General features: G+C 38.8%; 2 protein-coding genes, 1 long non-coding RNA gene and 1 pseudogene across 3 annotated transcripts in view; 1 reads left to right on the top strand and 3 right to left on the bottom strand.

Moving 5' to 3' along the window:
- On the bottom strand, positions 1-1,595 carry LOC143177071 (uncharacterized). Its single transcript, XM_076374844.1, has 4 exons — positions 1,156-1,595; positions 930-995; positions 620-832; positions 1-519 (listed from the first exon to the last, which is right to left on the bottom strand). Exons 1-4 carry the CDS (start codon positions 1,352-1,354, stop codon positions 389-391), a joined length of 609 nt encoding a protein of 202 aa, XP_076230959.1. The 5' UTR covers positions 1,355-1,595; the 3' UTR covers positions 1-388.
- The window catches only part of LOC143177512 (uncharacterized), a 118,450-nt gene that overhangs the window by 54,119 nt on the left and 44,970 nt on the right, over positions 1-19,361 (bottom strand). The gene's annotated exons all lie outside the window — the stretch shown is intronic.
- Positions 1,358-3,761, bottom strand: LOC143188689 (uncharacterized; annotated as a pseudogene).
- On the top strand, positions 5,122-11,761 carry LOC143188737 (modular serine protease-like). Its single transcript, XM_076393161.1, has 9 exons — positions 5,122-5,200; positions 6,534-6,885; positions 7,778-7,882; positions 8,158-8,375; positions 8,540-8,755; positions 8,860-9,024; positions 9,609-9,907; positions 10,229-10,385; positions 10,867-11,761. The coding sequence occupies exons 1-9, from the start codon at positions 5,143-5,145 to the stop codon at positions 11,052-11,054; spliced, it is 1,758 nt and encodes a 585-aa protein (XP_076249276.1). The 5' UTR covers positions 5,122-5,142; the 3' UTR covers positions 11,055-11,761.

The following is a 19,361-nucleotide window of genomic DNA, read 5'->3' as shown; positions in this document are numbered from 1 at the left end:
TGAACTTTGTCTTTGAATGTTATAAAACAAATTAAAACGTATTAAAAGTGACAAGAGTTAGCTTGAGAAATATTTCAAAGGCGGAGGAAACATAAATTTTCGAACACTTTGTCTGTCATGTAAATAAAAATTGTTTTACACTTGTGGAACTTTTATTAAAATCATAAAATTTTGAAAGCGTGAATTTTCAATCCAAGTTTCGCAGTCTGACGTGACGCTCGCAAAGAGGAGGAAACATGTAAAGCATTTTTTTACTCGGCTGCGGGAGCCTCACGCGTTGCCGCTCTTCAAAAGGCTTATTTTTTAAAGTATATTACGCTAATAAAGTTAATACACTTATTTTGGAAGTATATTGCTTTAATAAAGTTAATAAACGAGGGCATTTATATCATTCCACCGCGTCGCCCGCGGTACCAGTCTCTTGGGCAACATTTGGCTCTTCCTGCTCTTCTATCTCCTCTTCCTGCTCTTCTATCTCCTCTTCCTGCTTCCATCCCTCGACTTCTGTCGCCTCTTGGCCTGCGACGGTTTCGTTATTAATTGATTTGCGCACTGCGCGTGAAATAAATTCCCCTCCGTGGTCATTATTAATTCTTTCCTTTTCCCTGCCCCCCCTTACCTTCAGCGTCTTCCTCAGCTTCTAATTCCTCGGGGTATTCGGTCTCAGGCTCTGATTGTGGTTCGGGACTCGTAGGCAAATGCTCCGACGTAATTTCAGCTTCTGATGCACGTTGCTCATCCGTTTCCGCTTCCGTCAACTGTTCCTCCGTGTATTCTATTTCAGATTTCGCTTCTGATTCCCGTGGCAGGTATTCAGACGTTGGGCTCAGTTCTGCGATCAATTTTAATTTAACAACTTCGTGCTTATTTTTCATTGTGAATATTTCATCCGGTATTTCGGAGAAAATTTAAAGTGAAGCTTCCTTCACCTTCGCCTTCCTCGCTTCCTTCCTCCTCGAATTCCTCGTGGACCACTTTGCCAGGTTCCAAGAAAGCTAATCAAAATTTACTGTCTGTCTTGTTAAAGTTTCAATTGATGACTTGTCTTTCCAGACGAGCTCAGTGAATTTTTTAACGTGGTTCGTGCATTCTTTACGCTCTGATTTAAGTTACAAAATCTGAACTCGTGGGGATCGCTGAATTGTTTTGTTATACCTTCCTGCGATATACGTGACACTCTCAAATGTTCCTTGAAAGCTAGCTGAAGCTTCGTGCTGGTGGCCACCATCTCCTCTTGAGTACCATACTCTTGGGGAATATCTTTACGCGACGTTACTTTATCAAAAACTCTTTGCCGCAAAGTGTCGACGATAGCCTCTACGACCATCGATTTCGTTGACTCTAATCGCTGCATGGTGTAACTTGCTCTCTTTTCGCGATATTTCCTGAAAGCTCTCTTTAAATTGAAACAAAAGTGGCGTCAATGTGAAGATAGGAAGATGAAACCCTTATTTTTGGTATTATTAATATTTTCTAATTTTAAGAAATTAAGATTCATACAAATATCTTCTTTTTATCAATCCTACTTCACAAATTACTGCATTCCTAATTGTAACCAAATTGTAGACACACAGATATATTAACAGAAGTGCCTAAGTCTGTATTTAGTTCTCTTAACAAGGGATTGAGTTCCTTCTGAATTGTTTGAGTACGCTTTAAAAACATTTATACATGCTAAACTCTACTTGAATAACTGTAGCAGCCTCGTGGGCCTTGTGTAATGGTAGTCCAGAGTCTTCGTACATCACATCCATCCAAGCAACTGCTTGGATAGCTTCCGCAGGCTCCAATATACGTTCATCTTTCTCGGACTCTTCTTCCTCTTCCGCTAAGGAAATCGAGATCACTGAATTTCTTCAGCCTCAAAGAATTGATATAAAATCTGTTTAGTCGCAGACAATTACGATCTTACGAATGTCTATCCTCCGATTTCTTCTGGTGTAATAACCACGATAAGCAAACTATGTAAAATAACGATAGATTTAGTTTTTTGTTAACAACATCGTTCTCGAATAAGAGAATTGTACTTTTATATGTTTAGCAGCTTTGGAAATTTCCGCTTGCGTGGCACCAGCCTTTCTCAGAATATCCATCGTATTTGTAAGTGCTCTCTGCCACTGAACTTTACCCTGAGCTTCGTGTACAGCCATCCTTTCATAATGACCACGAAACGCAGCCTAATTTTCATTCAGAAGATAGAGAAAATGAAAATCTGAGCTGATAATAGAGTAAAGTGTTCGGTCACGCATCGTGTTGAGTCACTGTAGTTAATTTCGTCAACACTGACTTGGATCACTGTGGCAGCGCGTTCAGCATCCTCACGCGTTGCCCCTGTTGACTCTAAGATACTTCTTATCGATATCTTGGACTCTTCATCATAAGTGTCATCTATATATTAGATAACACATTTCAATCAATTTCTATATAATTTGCAGATAATGATGTATAATCATCAGACTACGAATTTTTAAGTATGTAATTTCATGTTTTTATGAACACTGTTAAAGAAGTGAAACCTAAACAAAAAGTTGCTTCAACTTCTAATACTATAACTTCAACTCTAATTCTTATATTTTCAATATTTTTGAATAGTATAGGTATCCTGTAATTTTTTACATATATCAAATTTCCATAAATGCATAAAAATCCGCAGTTTAATAATCCTCCTAACTCTACTACATAATTTTCCCGAGTCTTCGTATGTCAAAGCAGAAGCTTTCGAAGAACAACACTATTCAAGGATAATATTTTAGGATTCAATCTTTAATTTTTTACCTCCGCATACCTCCACGGGTTGTATATCAACTTTGTCCAGGTAGTCGCGGAATGCTCTCTGCGAGGGAAAAAAGCAGGCGAAACGTACCATGTAAGCGTCGATAAGCATCTAGCACGCGATAATAAAATTTACTTGGATCCGCGGGGCTGCGACGGCGATCTGCTCTAAACTAAAGCCCGCTCGGTAAAGTATGGACAGAATGGCTTGGCTTCCAAGCAAAATGTTGTTTACGACCTTCACCGCGACTAGAACGATAGTATATGTTTGTTTGAGTGTTTGGTTGAAAATAAAAGAAATGATAAAATCCTCCAAGACCCTGAGGGAAATGTACTTTTCGTGTTCTCGCGTGTGATCAACAGCGTGTCCACGTATTCTGCGATGAAAGCGTATATGTCTGTAGGCTGGGAACGGAGAACCTGTTTTTAGTTAGAGAAGTAACGGGTCATTGTTAGTATAATCACTTGTAGAGTTGAAAAATATAATAGTAACTTTATGGCAGATGTTATTGTATTGGAGTTATTTATTATTGTGTGGTTACGTGATAATAGCTGAGTCGTTTACAGGTCAAAGGGAGTGACTTTACTTTCTGAATTTTTTAAAATTTTAGTTCTAAAGCGCTTAATTGTTAAGGTAGAGTTAACTGGTTTGGCAAATGAGCGACCCAGTTGATGATATATTTAAAAAGATTTTCATAAAGGTTTCTTTTGATAAATTCAGAACACGTTACACAAATTTTTCGACTTGATTCCTATCGTGTTTAAAGAGAATAATTTGTGAAATAAGTGTTCGAAGAAAAGTGTTCCTTTTCACAAGGAACACTTTAATCTTTCGTTCGTGATAAGAAATAACCCTTAAACTGCAATAACTACAAACTACGCTAATTGCACGCGTTTACCTCACGTGAAATGTCAGTGCAAAGTTCTCGAAGCCCTTCCGGGACTTTGTATATATGTTTCGCTTCGTGTTTTTGCAATGTTACGTTCATTTTTAAAAATTCCGCAACGACGAACGCTAAAAACGAAGTAAACTCTGTTGTCACGAATAATTCCTATTATTCCAGACGTTTTAAATGTTTCACGCAGTTTTTCAGTCGTCCCGTGACACAGAATATAATTTTCGTTTGTTTTTTGAATCGTATCGCGGCGGCATTCAATTCAGTTTTTAAATGCTCGGTGAAATTGTAATTTTAACCTGACAACAGCGGTTCTGCGTCCATCAAAACCAGAGTAAAACTGTTACTCCGTTTTTAGGAAACGCTGAAACTGTACGTGATGTCGAGTTCACTCTGTTTCTTTTTAAAATTGTTACCATACATTTCTTGAAACCTAGCTAATGATCAACCTGCTTGATAACCTTCATAGTGATTAAATTTGGTAAATCCCAATGGAATATATTAACTTCTAATTTAGTAAGCTGATCGTAAGATAAAGTCTAGAGCTATCTTTTTTCCTCATAGTATATCTAGTGTATAGCATCTTTACAAATGACGCTGCCACAGCCAGTAGTTATTAGTACTGGTATTTACATAATACACCTACGATACGAATTCGCGTAATTGCGTTGCTCCTAGTTGCAATCTGTCTTGCGCAACAGATTCAGTATCATCTTCAATTTCACTCAATATTAATAACTTCTGTGGAAGTCGTAACACGGAGTCAGTTTGACGTAGTTTTGTCCAACAATTTAATAAAAAGTTGCTGATGACATCATTTTTAATTTCCTTGTTTTGAGAAGTGTGTTTTAAGTATAGTATAACGAATTGACGATGTTTGGAACGAGTTTTATCAAAGTTCCAAGAATCTGTATAGAGCTGCTAATGGTATGCAGTCTTTATTTAATTTTTAATTATCTTCAGAGAAATACATCACATTATTACAATGTAGGTCAATGTAAAAGTTGTAGGCTGCTGACACAATTAACACTCACTGCCTTTGCATATTTATCATGTTAATGATAACGTACTTTAGTTGTCAATACATGCAGATATACTCGAGGCCGCGCATTTTCGTACTTCCAACTCCTTTTCTACCACTCCATGCTTTCATCGGTCACATACTCTCCTCCGGATATTAAACTGGCATAATTTAACGGTGATTATACAGTTTAGGTGGAAGTAATCTTCGAGCATCGATACACATTCCTTACATTGTTTTTTTAAGTATCAATCGTGACTCCAATCTAACCGGTTTCTTGTTGTCCATCTTGGTCGTTTTGGCGTCCTCGTTGAGTTGTAGCCCCGGGTTATCGGCGAGCATTCCCCGAGCTCGACGACGAGCCAGAGGACCAGCTATTGCCTCGTTGCAGTCAGTTATTCGTCGACTATCAACAGTGGGTGATCACTATGGTGTCACGGCAATAGCGCAGTTATGAATGCACGCGTTGCGTTTTCTCTGGCACTCTGGTTGGTGGTTTTAGTGGCGTCGCGTGAGTAGCCTTCATAATGACCCCGATTTTTATGGTCGACCTTCCATAGAGGAACGGAGAAAAAAGACATAGGACTCGCGCGCGAAGTTACGAGGTGCAGGGACGCGACTTCCGAGTTCGCGACGTGTTCGGCTTTCGAATGAACGGGATCGCTCGTTAATGGGATCTGTTTGGAAGTTTGATCGTCTGGAGGTCGAAGGGTAGTGAATCTTGCTGTTCCCTCAAAATATGTCTCCTCTGTGATGTAGCTAGTTTATTTTTCTTCGAATGTTTTCTAACTATTGCGTTTCCACACATGTAGGTGTTAAAGTCTGGATAAAATTGCAAGAAATTCGAAAATTTGGAAGATTTCAATTTATTTATTACGTTTTGAATTGAAACAAATTTATAAGAAGGGATAGTAAATTTGTGGGACGATTTTAAGTGTTCTAATGCATTTTTGTTACTGAAAAAATGGTACATATATTTTGAAATACAATATCAATTGTATATATGTAAAACATGAGTATATACATGATATCCTGGCTGAAGCAGGCCACCTAAATACCTCCAGTTTTTAATAATTCGAAATTTTAGAAAACAAATAAAATGATTCTACACAAAAGATTGTTCTTCCATGATATTTTTTCTTTGAAACCATTCAAATTATAACATGGATGATTTTCATGCCCTTAAAAAGAGAAGAGATATTTAGTTGGCCTGATTCAGCATGGGCGCCCTGTATAGGTACATGTGTATACAGGATATTCGACAACAGGTGTCAGAAATTTTAAGGGGTGATTCTACACGCTGAAATAAGACGAAAATGAAGAAGTATGAAATTGTGTTTCAAGCTTCATTTCGGAGTCAATAGTTATTGAGAAAAAACCCAAAATGTGTCTGACTCAGGACTCATTCTACTGACTCCGCTGCCTGAACTAATGCACGTCGAAAATAGAATAAGTTCAAAGTCAGACACATTTCACACAAATTTTAGACGTTTTTGGAACAATTAATAAGTCTAAAAAGAAGTCCCTAGCGCAATTTCCTCATTCTTGATTGTTCTCCTATATTAACCTGCAGAATTATTTCCCAAAATTTCTGACACAAGTTGTCGAACACCCTGTATATATATATGAAATAATATCTAACTTGTAGCATTCAAAGTTGCATTCATCAATCACCATTTAACTCCGTACATATTAATTGCCTCCTATTTCCTCGTAATTCATATTTTTTCCGCTAAACAGTACTTGCGTGACAGAACCAATTGCACTGCGGAACGACACAATAACATTCCCGCGATAGCATCTAAGAATTCATTGTCCTATTGCTATATTTCCCACCTTGTTAGTGGCCAATGAGGACAGTGTTCGTCTGAAAAGAAACGCTGCATGGGCACGCTCGGCTGGTGACGCATCTTCTGGTCGTGGATGGGGTAAATCTGCAGTACAAGGCAGGAGAGGTCCTCCAGGTGGTGTCCCTCCAGGTTTAAGTGGAGGTGTTCCTCCAGGATTAGCTGGCGGTGGTCCACCAGGATGGAGTGGAAAACCAGGAAAAGGTCCATGGAAACCGAATATAGATTATGAAGATGAAAAACCTCCTGGGGGTAAACCAGGTAATGGTGGGATGAAACCAGTGGTAGACAGGATAGACGTCGACGAAACGGAAGTTCCGAGTACAGACGAACAACCAAAGAAATGCAGGTAATGTATTATGAATTTTTGAATGGGAATGGGAAATGTGTGTCTATAGTGTCAGATTTTGTTACACTGTCAAGATCAGTATAATTTTAATCAAATAAAATCATCGAATTTGAGTAATTCGAAGAGCTGTTATTAATTAGTAATTGAATAGACAACAGTGATTGATGAAAACATAAAATTTCAGTCGATCAGGTTCAACTAATCCTATAAATGCATTAGTCATCGATATCGTGAATTATCTAATTTGTTGGTATAAACTCATCGTTGATAATAATCCTTGTATTAGATACATTTTCGCTGCAAAGCGATTAATGCGGCTTGTAATTTTAATGGATAGTCCATATACAGTGTTACTGAGTGATTAAATACGATGCGATATCTGGTGCACAACTGTCGTTCAGAGAACGCGTTCCCACTCAAAGCAATCGAGGTGGCAATGCGATATTATTATACAAGTACTTATCGCAGTAAAAGTATCAAACACGATCGAGAGAGGTTGTTGATCGAAACATAATCTAAAGAATTCCACTTCTCTTGGAAAATGACAGTGGAAGCGAGTGCTCATTTATTTTTTAATTCGAAAGCAATAATTTCACATTACAATTAGAGATATGTGACATACTCTTGAATTTGATACGCTTCAGCCAGTACGCGCAAATTTGAGATAGCCAGCAAAGTTGTAAAACGATATAAATTGTACGTAAACTTTGGATGTATTTTAGAAACAGGGGAAACAAGTTAGAAAGTCAAAGGTTCATTTAAAACAAATTCCCTGACGAAATCGTTTCATTTCTGCCTCGGCTGGCGCGAATGAAATGCGGCAATCAAGAAACGCCTTGCACACAGCGTCTCCAAACACGTAATCAACGTTTGTTGTTATTTTAAAAAACAGGAAAAACGAGTTTCGTTGTGGAAGCGGCGAATGTTTGCAGAGGTCGATGAAGTGCGACAACAAATTCGATTGTTACGATTCGAGCGACGAATACAACTGCAACACGTAAGTTAATTCTCTATAAAAGGAACTAAAAAGTAAGCAAAAGAACAAAGTAGATAAAATATATAAATGAATGACTCGCGTTTAGAAAATTGCTAATTTTGGAGATACTTGTCGAGTAATTAGTACGAGTGAGTTCCAACCCCATCGTGCCTCTATGTATCGCAAACTTGAATGAAATTCTAAAAAAGCAGCTAGGGTCATATCGAATTCAATTATTCCCTTATTTATTTACGTTTAATTATGGCATTATTAATTATTCGCACTGGACGTGACAGAAAACCAGGAAACGAAGCTGGCTGCGCCCTTCCCGAACAACCTGAAGGTGGAAGTTATGTACTAGGTGGTTGCGGTAAACCTTGTTCCAAGCGACCTGGAGACAAAGTCCCCGAGAACAGCATTCTGACGTACACCTGTCGGGACAATTACATTTTGAGCGGAACTAGTATTTCCGTTTGCATCAACGAAACGTGGCTCAACCAGCCTTTGTGTTTCAGTGAGTCGATTCAATGAAATATTTTGGTAAATCATTCTAGATGCCTTAAGCAAAAAATTATTTGCCTAGATAGGTAATCACCATGTAGACATTTGTTGAAGTTTGTTACGGTAAAAATAATGTCCTACTCTTTCAGTATTTTATTTCAAATGTTATTTTATCAGGAACGTGTCCTGCATTAACGAGTAGTACGGTGAATATTCTATGCACCTATCAGGGAAATGAAGTGCCTTGTACTGAACAAATTAGACCAGGAACAGAAGCGACTTTGTCATGCAAATCGGACTATAAATTACCTGTTACGAATGACCCAGGATATCGCAAAATTACTTGCCTTCAAGATGGCCTATGGGATCGAAGAATCTTTCGTTGTCTCCCAGGTTAGAAATATATTTTTTCGTTTCATTAAAAAACGTGAATTTTGTATGCTTTAAATACGATTAACACAATCGTGTCCCTAATTTAATTCATTCTACTTCGCTAGATTGTGGGATACCTGTTTCACAAGGTAACACGCTAGTCGTGAATGGGTTCGAGGCCAAAGTTGGGATATTTCCGTGGCACGTCGGAATTTACAATAAGAAAGGAGAGAACGAGTATGAGCAAATTTGCGGAGGCTCTCTCATAAGCAACAGTATCGTTGTATCAGGTAATTTTGGCTGAAGGAATTCATTTGTTAGTTTATTTCGAATGTTACTTGATATTTACGAAAGTACTACGATTTTATTTCTGCATTCTACATTCACCGTTCAAGATATTTCATAACATATGCAATTTATTTTGAATTATAAATAGGTCATCTAGATAATTCATGAGGGTTTTTAATCCTCTGTGTGTACAATTAGGTACCCGTGTACTCATTTGTAAATTTCCTTGCATTCATTTTTTGTGTTCTTATGAAAATATCGCAAAACCCTTTCAAGTTCCCCTTGTTGCACATTCTTACGTCGATATACATATATTCTGCAAAAAAGTGTATGCTCAAAGTTTTAAATAACTAAGTTTCGAAAAAACCAGGGAATCCCAATGTGCACACCAGAGTTAAAATGAAGTAGTAGAATTACTCTAGCCAATAACATATAATAATTATTATGTTTCACACCCCTTGCATATCCTGTTATCAATTTACGTCTGATATATAATGGAAGACTACGAATTTATCAGATAACCTAATTCAAATCTTCTACAATCCGTAATTACGAGCAGAAGATGTATAAGAGGTATTTCCAATAGCCGCCCACTGTTTCTACGACGAGGTGTACAATAAAGCCCACGATAAATCGCGGTTCTACGTGGCAGCAGGGAAGCACTATCGCGATTGGAACGCCGAAGAAAATTACGTGCAGAAGTCGTCGGTGGCTGAGATCCTGTTGCCAGAGAGGTATATGGGTGCCAGGGCGAATTTCGCGCAAGACATAGCCCTGATCAAATTGGCCACCCCGGTCGAGTTAACCGCGATGGTACGACCGATCTGCATAGACTGGGACAACGTCTACGAGAGGAAGCAGCTGCAAGTGGGCCAAAGTGGGAAGGTAAGGCCACGGATTGTATTAATTAAAGATACAGAGCAGTCGGGCATGCTGACTATATTTTGATTAATTTCATCCCCGCGCAACGAGCTTGCTGTAACGTTGCTGCAACGTTCTTTCTTGACGACGTACTTCCGGGCTTTTTAGCTCCCTTCCTTTTCGCCACTGGTTTCAACTGACTAATTAAGTCACGTCGGATTATGTTTCCACAATTAATTCGTGCCAGTTGCCTGGCGATGTTTTATCTTCTAAAACTAATTTGTCTGGGTCGTGTTTCGTTTTTCTCCTCGATCCATTTAATTATCGAGGTATTTTTAATTACAGTCGGTGGGATGGGGTAAGACGATCGTGGGCGAGCCTAGCGTGACCCTGCAGGAGATCAACATGCCGTTTGTACCTTACGGTCAGTGCATATCTGATGTGCCCAATGATTTTCGGGGATACATCACGCCTGACAAATTCTGTGCTGGTCGATTGAACGGTGAGTCAGATCGAACGTCAAAATAATTGATAGTATGTAGAATGATAAATGTGTCTTGCGTAATAGCTGGAATGAATGTCACAGTTTCTGTGAAAATTGCTATTAACAAGAAAAATTCATGTTTTTTATCTCGTAATATTTACACTACAATTTCTATTAGGCAAAGATAAATGCTATGTAATTTCTACCATCCCGCACTTATGTAGAATTTATTTTTTCCTTGACAGTTTCCAAGGATCGACAGTAATTCATATAGAAAATAATAAGGAACTTCCGGTAACGATGGTGCAATAGCGCAATGACGTTATAAGGTTATCAGTGCAGTTTATCCTTTTTCTTTTTTTATAGTAAATCTGCACCGTTTGTTCCAACTTAGTTAAGAGATTTTGTTCGTTTTTTGCGATGATACTCTGTCATCAGTTGGATTTTATCTTACGAATGACTTTCTTTATTTTTCGTAATAAACGTTTTCATCTACTAGGTTCTAGTCTCTGTGAAGGGGACAGTGGCGGTGGCCTCTGCTTCGAAATGGACGGGCGATGGTATCTTCGAGGAATCGTCAGTGTCAGTCCAATCAAGGACAGCACATGTGATTATCACTCATACACCGTGTTCACCTCTACTGGTTACTTCCGAGATTGGATTCGTTCCGTTTACGTCACCGTGTAAACAACTTGTATAATCTACCTCTCTTTGTGAATTTGCACAGCATCGATAAAAGATCAAGAAAAATATTAATCATACTCGAATCAATTAAACACGGTTATATTTTATTAAACTAGGTTTTTGTATAGAAAATTTGTCTCCTATCGTTGTCGATGCGCAGAACTGAATCATATTTCGAGAGATTATGTTTTTTACTGAGAAGAAAATACGATTCAGTTTATTCCGTTTGAAATATCCATGTATCTTTATTTATTGAAAATTTCATAATCTTCCAATTCTAGGTTTACATTTTAAATTATGATATTTATATTTTTAAGTATTTTTAAATATGAGAAGTTCGTAATGTCATTAGTTATTTGCCAATATTGGAAAACTCGTATCGGAATTCAATTGTATATGCAGCGGATATACTTTTTACTTTATTAACAGCATTGGTGAAATGCGAGAGTGCTGTGTTTGATCAGTCACAAAATTAGCAGGATAGCTTCGAAACGTTTTTATGCTCTTTGTAATGAATACTTTTGGTATCGGCTTTATCCGAAGTCGATCTGAATGAGCAACACCTGTTATTTATACAGGAGTCACGTTATACGCGACGCAAAACTGTTACAATGAAAACGTTTTTATTTGGAGTTTGAAGCAATCGTGTTTTCCCATAGGAATTAGCTACGATTTTGTCGAGTTCTCGATAAATTAAACTACAAACCGTATTTACCGTCTACAATTTTTTAATCAATCTACCTTCTGACTTCCTTGAATACCTTTGAGACGTAGAAGTATAAATGAACGTGAACTTCGTAATTTATTTATTCTTACTAAAACAAATTACTGATTGTAAGTTACAATGTGCAATTTGTTTCGTTATTTAACACGAATTTATTTACTTTACTTTTAACCGCAATAATTCGGTTCATGTGTTTTATCAAAGTTTTATGAAAGTTAATAATAATTCTGTTTCGCGATGAAAAGTTTCTGTATCCGTTTCTCGTTGTTGCATAGAAACGTGTAATACATGTTAAAAATAAAAATGTGGATGGTACCGCTGTGTTCATATTTTTAAAGCACATTCTCAAACAATACCGTAATTAATTTAACGAGTCTGAAGAGGAGATAACGAGTAACCTCAGACTCCCGCATTAATTATCAGTCGTAAACTGAGGAAGATAACGTAGGAATTAATAAGCGAAACACTTTTAATTCTATTATCATAATATTTTCTCCACACGTCCATTTATCTATTACCTTAAATACAGAGGCAGAAACAAGTGGTTGATAAAGGGGATGCGGTTTCCAGGGGGTGATATTTGAAATATCCTTCTTTGGGCTTTTAATTAGCCCGATCATTAATTAAACAGCTCACCTTGTTTGTACTACCCAGCTAGCGCCCGTCGACACCGTCGGCTTCTACCCCTTTTTCCGGTTCTCCATTCACCTTTTCTGGCCAGCTTTGCTACACTTCAGGAATTTTACCTACCGCCCTCAACGTGTAAACACGCCGACGCCAATTTATTTCACCGCAGGGAACGTTTTAAAAGAGGGGTCCATCGCGCTTTCCTTCTCTCTCCCCGTTCGAGTTCCACTTTCTCCCTCTGCGTCGTGCCCCTTCCCCCTCTCGGTCACCGCTCCATCCATTCTCTTTCCTCTTTCCAGGGACCACCTCGCTGTCTTCTCCGTTAACTTACTTCCGGCCCCCTCCCGCCCCTTTTCTTTCTGTTTTTGAAAGAGCTCCAGGTACTTCACCCCCTCTGCACACCCCCACACCTTCTCCTTCCCCCCCCTTTCCGCCACTTTTCCGCTCTGTCTCCCTCGCTCTTCCCACTCTTAGCTTCCCATTTATTTGTTCCTCGCTGTCTATCTTTCACCGCCACCGTACACCCAGCTTTTTATCCCCCTTTTCTCGTTCGGCTTCCGTCTTGCGATTTACGAGGTTGCGGAACAGCCGCGGGCTTCGAAACGGAGAAAGCCAGTGGCCCACTCCTCTCCCCGCCTGGATAAGTGGTCGTTTTGTGTCTACGCCGGCCAGAGGGTGGTATTTCTTGTTCGGTGATTAATGCTGAGTTTTATAGCGCCCGGTATTATCGGGGAATATAATATTTATGTATGTAGGTGCTGGAGTGGATGTCAGCCGAGCGAGACGCTAGTTGCTATAAATTGGCTCGCTTTGTTGCGACGTTGTGTAACGAGGTATATTGAGGTAGGTCAGCCTTTGTCACCGCAAAAGATGTGTTTTAATTATGCTTCTCACGGAAGTGGAGATCAGGTGGGTCGTCGGGAAGAAAATTGCGATTTTATTTGTGAAAGGTAAGGAAATGCATGGAGGATGATACGGAAGAAGCAATTAATAATTTAGGGGTGAGAGTGTAAATTAAATACTGCTGTGTGAGTTAAAGTTTGGAGTTTGGTTCTTAACTAATATAGTATTAGTATTATAGTATAGTAGAATAGGATCACTATGATTCTATTATAAGAATTAGAAAATTTAGTGCTTCTCAGTTTAAGTTAAATTATCCACAGACATGTTTCAATCCAAGAATTGGAAATTGAGTTAGTACGAATATTGTTACACGATATATAGGGTGATTAGTTTATCTGCAAACCTAATGAGTGTTGGCAGTACTTACAATGCTAACAGTAGTGTTTACTGTTTATTGTAGTAATAAATGCAGCCAACACTCGGGGGGTTTCCAAATAAATTGTTCACCCTGTATGACCACCAGCAGAATATGATGAATCTGAATGCCCTCTATCTCATTACGCTATTCCATTAGGAAGGCAAAGTTACGTAAGAGATTCTATTTGTTAACAGTATTCGTATGTGACTAATTTCTAATTTGAACAGGGATAGAGGGGATATGTAGATCATGGAACAAATAATAATATTCTTAGTAAGAATAGTATCTAAAAAGCTGATAACTTAACCACCCCCTCGTGAGTCACACTTTTCAAGCAGCACCTCTTTTATATCCTTATCCTTTGAAACCTTTTAAAGGGAATTCTGCGCCCTGGAAGGTGACTTAGCTCACTGATAATATTATTGTACCCCGTGAAACTGGCAGAACTTTTGATACCGCGACTTGAAACGAATCCAGTTATTTCAAGACGCGAGAAAAGGCAAGGGGATGTTAACTGCTTATAAATTGATTTCTCGGGAACATTTAAATGTTACTCTCGTTTACTTTATACATAGCAAAATTTAGATACGCTTCGAGCTATTTGTACGTGGTAATTGGTTTGAAAATTCGGGAATGAGAGCAAAGTTTGATACTTGAAAGTTATGTAGGACTTTATGAGAAATTGAATTGTAGCAATTTGAAGAACAATGGCGGTCATTTGTCAAAATGTCGGTAATTAATCTCTTGAAGCGTCGAAGTAAAAGGTGTACTTGAGTCGAGGTTGAAAGTCGAATTTCAGTTTCTTGAATTCCTTAGAAATCCAGTCACCGTTGCTTCGACTTCTGAAAAAAATCGTTGCACGAGTTCCATTTCTCTTGCTCGATGACTTGCGCTGTAAACCGAATTTCCTCTCGCTTCCATAAGACAGCAAAACAAAGTGGTCTACCCCTTAACCCCTGTTCACCGACGAAGAATAGCGCTACTTCTGTTGGTCTTATTGTGATTTTCAATCCCGTTCGATTTGTCGTCTCCATCGATGTTTGTCGGCCCCTGAATTTGCAAATTGGTTTGGCAGATGGTGCCTCATGTATGTATGGGGCAGGAATGAAGGATCATGTTCTAGGTTTGACGTCAATCATCAATCAGATATATATCTGACAAAATGTTGATTGATTACGTTTCGTATTTCGTATTTTGACGAATATATGTTATGGTAGATTAATTGTTATGCGTGTTGATTGGAACTTTATTCGATTCTTGTAAAAAATTCGTAACAAGTATAATGTATCAAATATAGTATAACAGTCATCACATGTAGGTATATGCGGTAACTTCGACCGATTATTTTAATTCTATTTAATTCATTTCTCACTATCGAAATTCTAGATCTAATCAATAATCGTCACAGTTTTATGCTATACTAGTTAAGCTATATTATATTTCATTAATTTAATAATAATTATTCTACCGTTCTCATCGTAATAACTCTCACATTAAACGATTCTATATGTTGGATATGTACATGTACGTATATTCTAATCCCTTGCACATGGGAGCCACGCAAAGTTACAAGGTACGAATAGGAGCATTAAACATCCTTCGACGAAGCAAGTCTGCGAATGCAGAAGCGGGTGCATCGATCGTGAACGAGGGGCGCGACACAAGGCTGCAACGGGGGTGCAGAGGTACCTGTGAATGGGAGAGCGACCGAGAAGAGGGTTGGAGGAAGAAACGAGCAGCGCGGGTGGAAACAAAAACAAAAGGAGAGTCGGCGGATGAAGGAGAAACGGATAAGAGGGGAGGGCACGCGGAAGGGATGGAAAAGGGACAGGAAATTGGGCGAAAAGGAGGAAAACGGGAAACAAATGATGGCGCGAGGGAGATACGCATAGAATTGGAAAGAGTGAAAGGTTGGGGGTAGAAGAACAGCGGGGCGTAGCACAGAGAACGTTTAAGGACAAGACGATGGGCGTCTGATCGGTGAACGACGCCATCGATGCGAAACAAAAGGCATCGATAACAAAAAGAGCCTTTACAAAGTAAACCTGACTTCTTTACTGTTTTTAACCATGCAATCATTCAACATTTTGTCCGTAGTTATTCAAATATTCGAATTCGCAGGAAGGTTGCAAGAGTTAAATTACATTCTTCTAGCAAGAAGAAGAGCAAGAAACTAATGCACCCTGGATGAGAGAATTTTGCAATCAGGTTCTTGCAGATCCTTTGCAGATGAGATACAGTTGTAACAAGCATTTCACCGCGTTCCATATCTTGCAGCCTTCATAATTACGCGATAACTTATCGAAGTGAGCTCGTTCCAGCGTGAACAGAGGTATCCAAGAAGATAACTATTACGAGGGGAAGCAAAAAGACGTACGATTGGAGGTAAACGAAAGAGAGCCGAGGCTCATTTCCCTTTTGCCGCGCCCAATGAATTTTGAGGGCAAATCGTCGGAGCAGAACGCACCACGGAGCGACCGAAAAAGACCAAGGGTGGTCCTCTCTCGTCTCCCTTCACGTGATTCTACCCTCGCCCCCTTCTCTTTTTCCCTCTTTGTCCGATATACTTTGTACATACCTCTCGCGTTCGATTCCTCCTCGTCTGGGGTTGCTCGTATTAGTTTCGCCCCTCTCGTTTCGGACCAGACGAACTTGTGATTTTATCGCAGCGGAGACGCTTCATCGAGCGGAAGGAACCGGAGATTGTCACGCAAATGAATTTGAAGTATTGCCATTTTACATTTCCACTTGTCTCCGGCTGGCCACAATCCGTCGACGTTCTTTCCGCTTTCGCATTATCTTGTCTCCTGCGACACTTTCTACTAGAACTAGATCGGTTCGTAGAACTGACAGATGGCTGGTAAAAACGTGCCACATTTTTGTTTTGTGTCACATGTTTGAAAAATGATATTCGAGTAAATTACAGGTGCTTTAACACAGTTCTTAATTTTTATAATGTATTTTTGGGGTTACCAATGGAAGCCTAAATGGAAAGGAGTCAATATTGAATTTTGTAATTGTACGAGATTTCTTGACCTTTGCTCGAACAGAATTTGAAAAACATTTAGTACAGGATTTTCTAGGCTACGTCGGTATTGTGAAATAGAAAGGTGCACGAAATTTCACTTAAAACTCTACCATTCACACGAACAGGATTTTCTGTCATAATGAAACACTTGACCATTTATCCCTTTACTGACAGATTGTAAGAGAAGAAGGTTGCGTGTACCAAAAGTGTCGAGATTCGCTCATGGCTTTGTTTCCCGCCGACAGCGTCGGCTCCAATTTCGCTTTATCCCCAAGTCACAGTATCCATCAAATTTTTGTGCAAACTGAAGCAGCCTCCGCAGGAAGAAACAGGACAAGAGTGAATCGGATTACAGAGACACGCGGGTGGCTTAAAACGTTAAAGAGGAAAGAATTTCCATTGCCCTGAAAAAATGACATTAGCGAAATCCTCGTCGTTCCCTTGCGTTTTTCCCGCTCCCTTCTCATCGCGATTCTTTGTTTCCACCGATCCTCCTCCCCCGCCTCCCACTGTTCATTCTTCTTTCTCTTCTTGCTCGTTTCGCCCGTTCTCGTTTTATCCCAGCCGTCTCTCGTTCAACGATCCTCCAGCACCCTTCCGACCTTTTCGAATTAACGTTTCACCACGAATCCGCAAATAAATTTCGCGAACCACTATTACCAGCCCCGCCAGGGAAGGAAGTAAATCTTCGGATAAGAGGAAACGGGCACGACGGTTATCATTGAAGAATTTATGTGGTTTCGAACACCCATTAACTACCTCGAACGTCTCTTTTCGGTGGAAAAGTTAACTGAGAGACAGAGCTTTCTCTTAGAAACCTCGGCGATATAGAGGTAGCGTACCTCTATGATGTTTTCAAATAATGTTTACGTAAACTCGGTATTCTCTTAAAGTTGCATCGAATACCTCTCTACCTGGGAATATCGCGGACCATCGGGCCTTTTTTATTCACCTTGTTGAATCTGGCCGGCAGGAACAGAAGAGACGCACGGAGGGACTGAATTTCTCTGTACTCGAGGGCATGGCTCATTCAGGCCGAATGTTCGGGCGACGTGCGCAAATAGAATGCGAAATGTCAATTACGCCGTTCGCGCCGTGCTTTATTAAATTCCGTTTCAGTTATTAGAGTTTCCAGAAAGTTCTGGAAATGCCCGAGGTACGATACTACCTCATTAATGTGGTACAGGAATGCAACGGGGGAGGCGCGATGAACGAGTGCACTTTAAAACCATTTTCTCATTCTCTCTTGATCAAACTTTGGATATTATATTACACGATATCCCAATTAAATATACATTCAAACTGTAGGAAAATCGTGTTCCGAGTTTCTACAGCTTCTTGTTTGCCCTGCTAATTTCTTCAATTCGTGTTAAAATAGTTCCCCTTCCGCTATACTAACGCAATATTGATTTTCCGCTGCTTTGTTTTTCAACATATAGAGAATATAATTGCATAAAGAAGAAACATAGAAGTTAATTCTGTACCTGAGAGCCAACGTAATTAAAGTTCTTTTTTGTTATTCTTCAGAAGAGTTGAAAAACAAATGCGATTACTCATTTCTTAACATAGTATTTTATGTACCTTATACCATTAAATCTCTTTCACTTATAACGCAATTTAACTAAATTCCTATTATTCTAATAAAATGAAAAGAATAAAATCCTGTAAAAAACTTTATTTTAAAAAGGTGTACCTAGTTAGTCTGGCTCTGAGGTGTTTTTTTATTCCTACTGACATGTACTACAAGCTCTTAAAGTCTCGTATTCTTTTTTTAACATCCTCTGTAACATGTAGTTTACTTTTGATTGTGCATGTTATATGCACATTTAATATAGAATTATTTAAACGTCGTACATTAAGAAGAAATATTGTTCGAGCATCTGCATTCCATAAAACTTCGTTTATTATAGAATTTTCCGGTTCGTTTTCTCCTCTAATCTTTAGAGGGTTGGAAGTGTTCAAAACTTTTGCTGAGAAGACAGCCAGTTTCAATTACGAAGTACAAAGGGTTGGCTGATGTCGTCCGTAGTTCTTAGTCGGCCGTACGTTTGTTTGTCCTCGATGAGATCATCTGGGGCGGATCTCCATTGTTCTTACAGATTGGATCTTTCGTAAAGATTAATGAGACCAGGTTCTTGGTCTTGTGGTCGCTTGATTGGGGTACCACTACCGATCTTAATAAACTAAAACTAACGATTCTCCCTTGAAATCATTAGGACTTGATCTAAATGATACTCGTATATGTTCGATTTCCCAGGATTGTTCACATTTATTATGATTATTAATTGTCTTGAATATAACTTAAATATAAATTTTCTATATTTTCTAATTTTCTCATTTTAGAAAGGCATATTACATTTTTATTTCAAAATTATCATTTCATAGTGACTATATTTAGGATTTAACTTTTAATTCAAATTAATTTAATATAGTACTGTAACGTGTAATTTAATATTAGTTTAGTAACTGGGGATTTACATTGAAGAAAATTTCCATGGTATTATATTTTTATGGAAAGCTGGCTTTCTTGAAACTTCGGTTGAAAAAAATTTAAAGACGTTGGTATCTGGCCTTCGGTTTCAATAACACTAAAGTTTTCGACACATTTCGTCTGAACCTATAAACAGCGCACTTTTACACCTTTCCAACTCTTTTACAACAGCTGGTTTA

Source organism: Calliopsis andreniformis, chromosome 3 (assembly GCF_051401765.1).
Source record: "Calliopsis andreniformis isolate RMS-2024a chromosome 3, iyCalAndr_principal, whole genome shotgun sequence".
In the NCBI taxonomy this organism is placed as follows: Eukaryota; Metazoa; Arthropoda; class Insecta; order Hymenoptera; family Andrenidae; genus Calliopsis; species Calliopsis andreniformis.
This window is presented reverse-complemented; position numbering and strand designations above follow the sequence as displayed.

What these genes read in the sequence shown, in the direction of transcription:
- LOC143177071 (XM_076374844.1), bottom strand. Translation starts at nt 1,354, where the DNA reads ATGCAGCGATTAGAGTCAACGAAATCGATGGTCGTAGAGGCTATCGTC. An exon ending in GTCACGTATATCGCAGGAAG is followed by an intron (nt 996 to 1,155) that starts GTATAACAAAAC and finishes AATTTTGATTAG; the next exon opens with CTTTCTTGGAACCTGGCAAA. An exon ending in AGCTGAGGAAGACGCTGAAG is followed by an intron (nt 520 to 619) that starts GTAAGGGGGGGC and finishes AAACCGTCGCAG; the next exon opens with GCCAAGAGGCGACAGAAGTC.
- LOC143188737 (XM_076393161.1), top strand. Translation starts at nt 5,143, where the DNA reads ATGAATGCACGCGTTGCGTTTTCTCTGGCACTCTGGTTGGTGGTTTTA. An exon ending in GACGAATACAACTGCAACAC is followed by an intron (nt 7,883 to 8,157) that starts GTAAGTTAATTC and finishes TGGACGTGACAG; the next exon opens with AAAACCAGGAAACGAAGCTG. An exon ending in AATCTTTCGTTGTCTCCCAG is followed by an intron (nt 8,756 to 8,859) that starts GTTAGAAATATA and finishes CTACTTCGCTAG; the next exon opens with ATTGTGGGATACCTGTTTCA.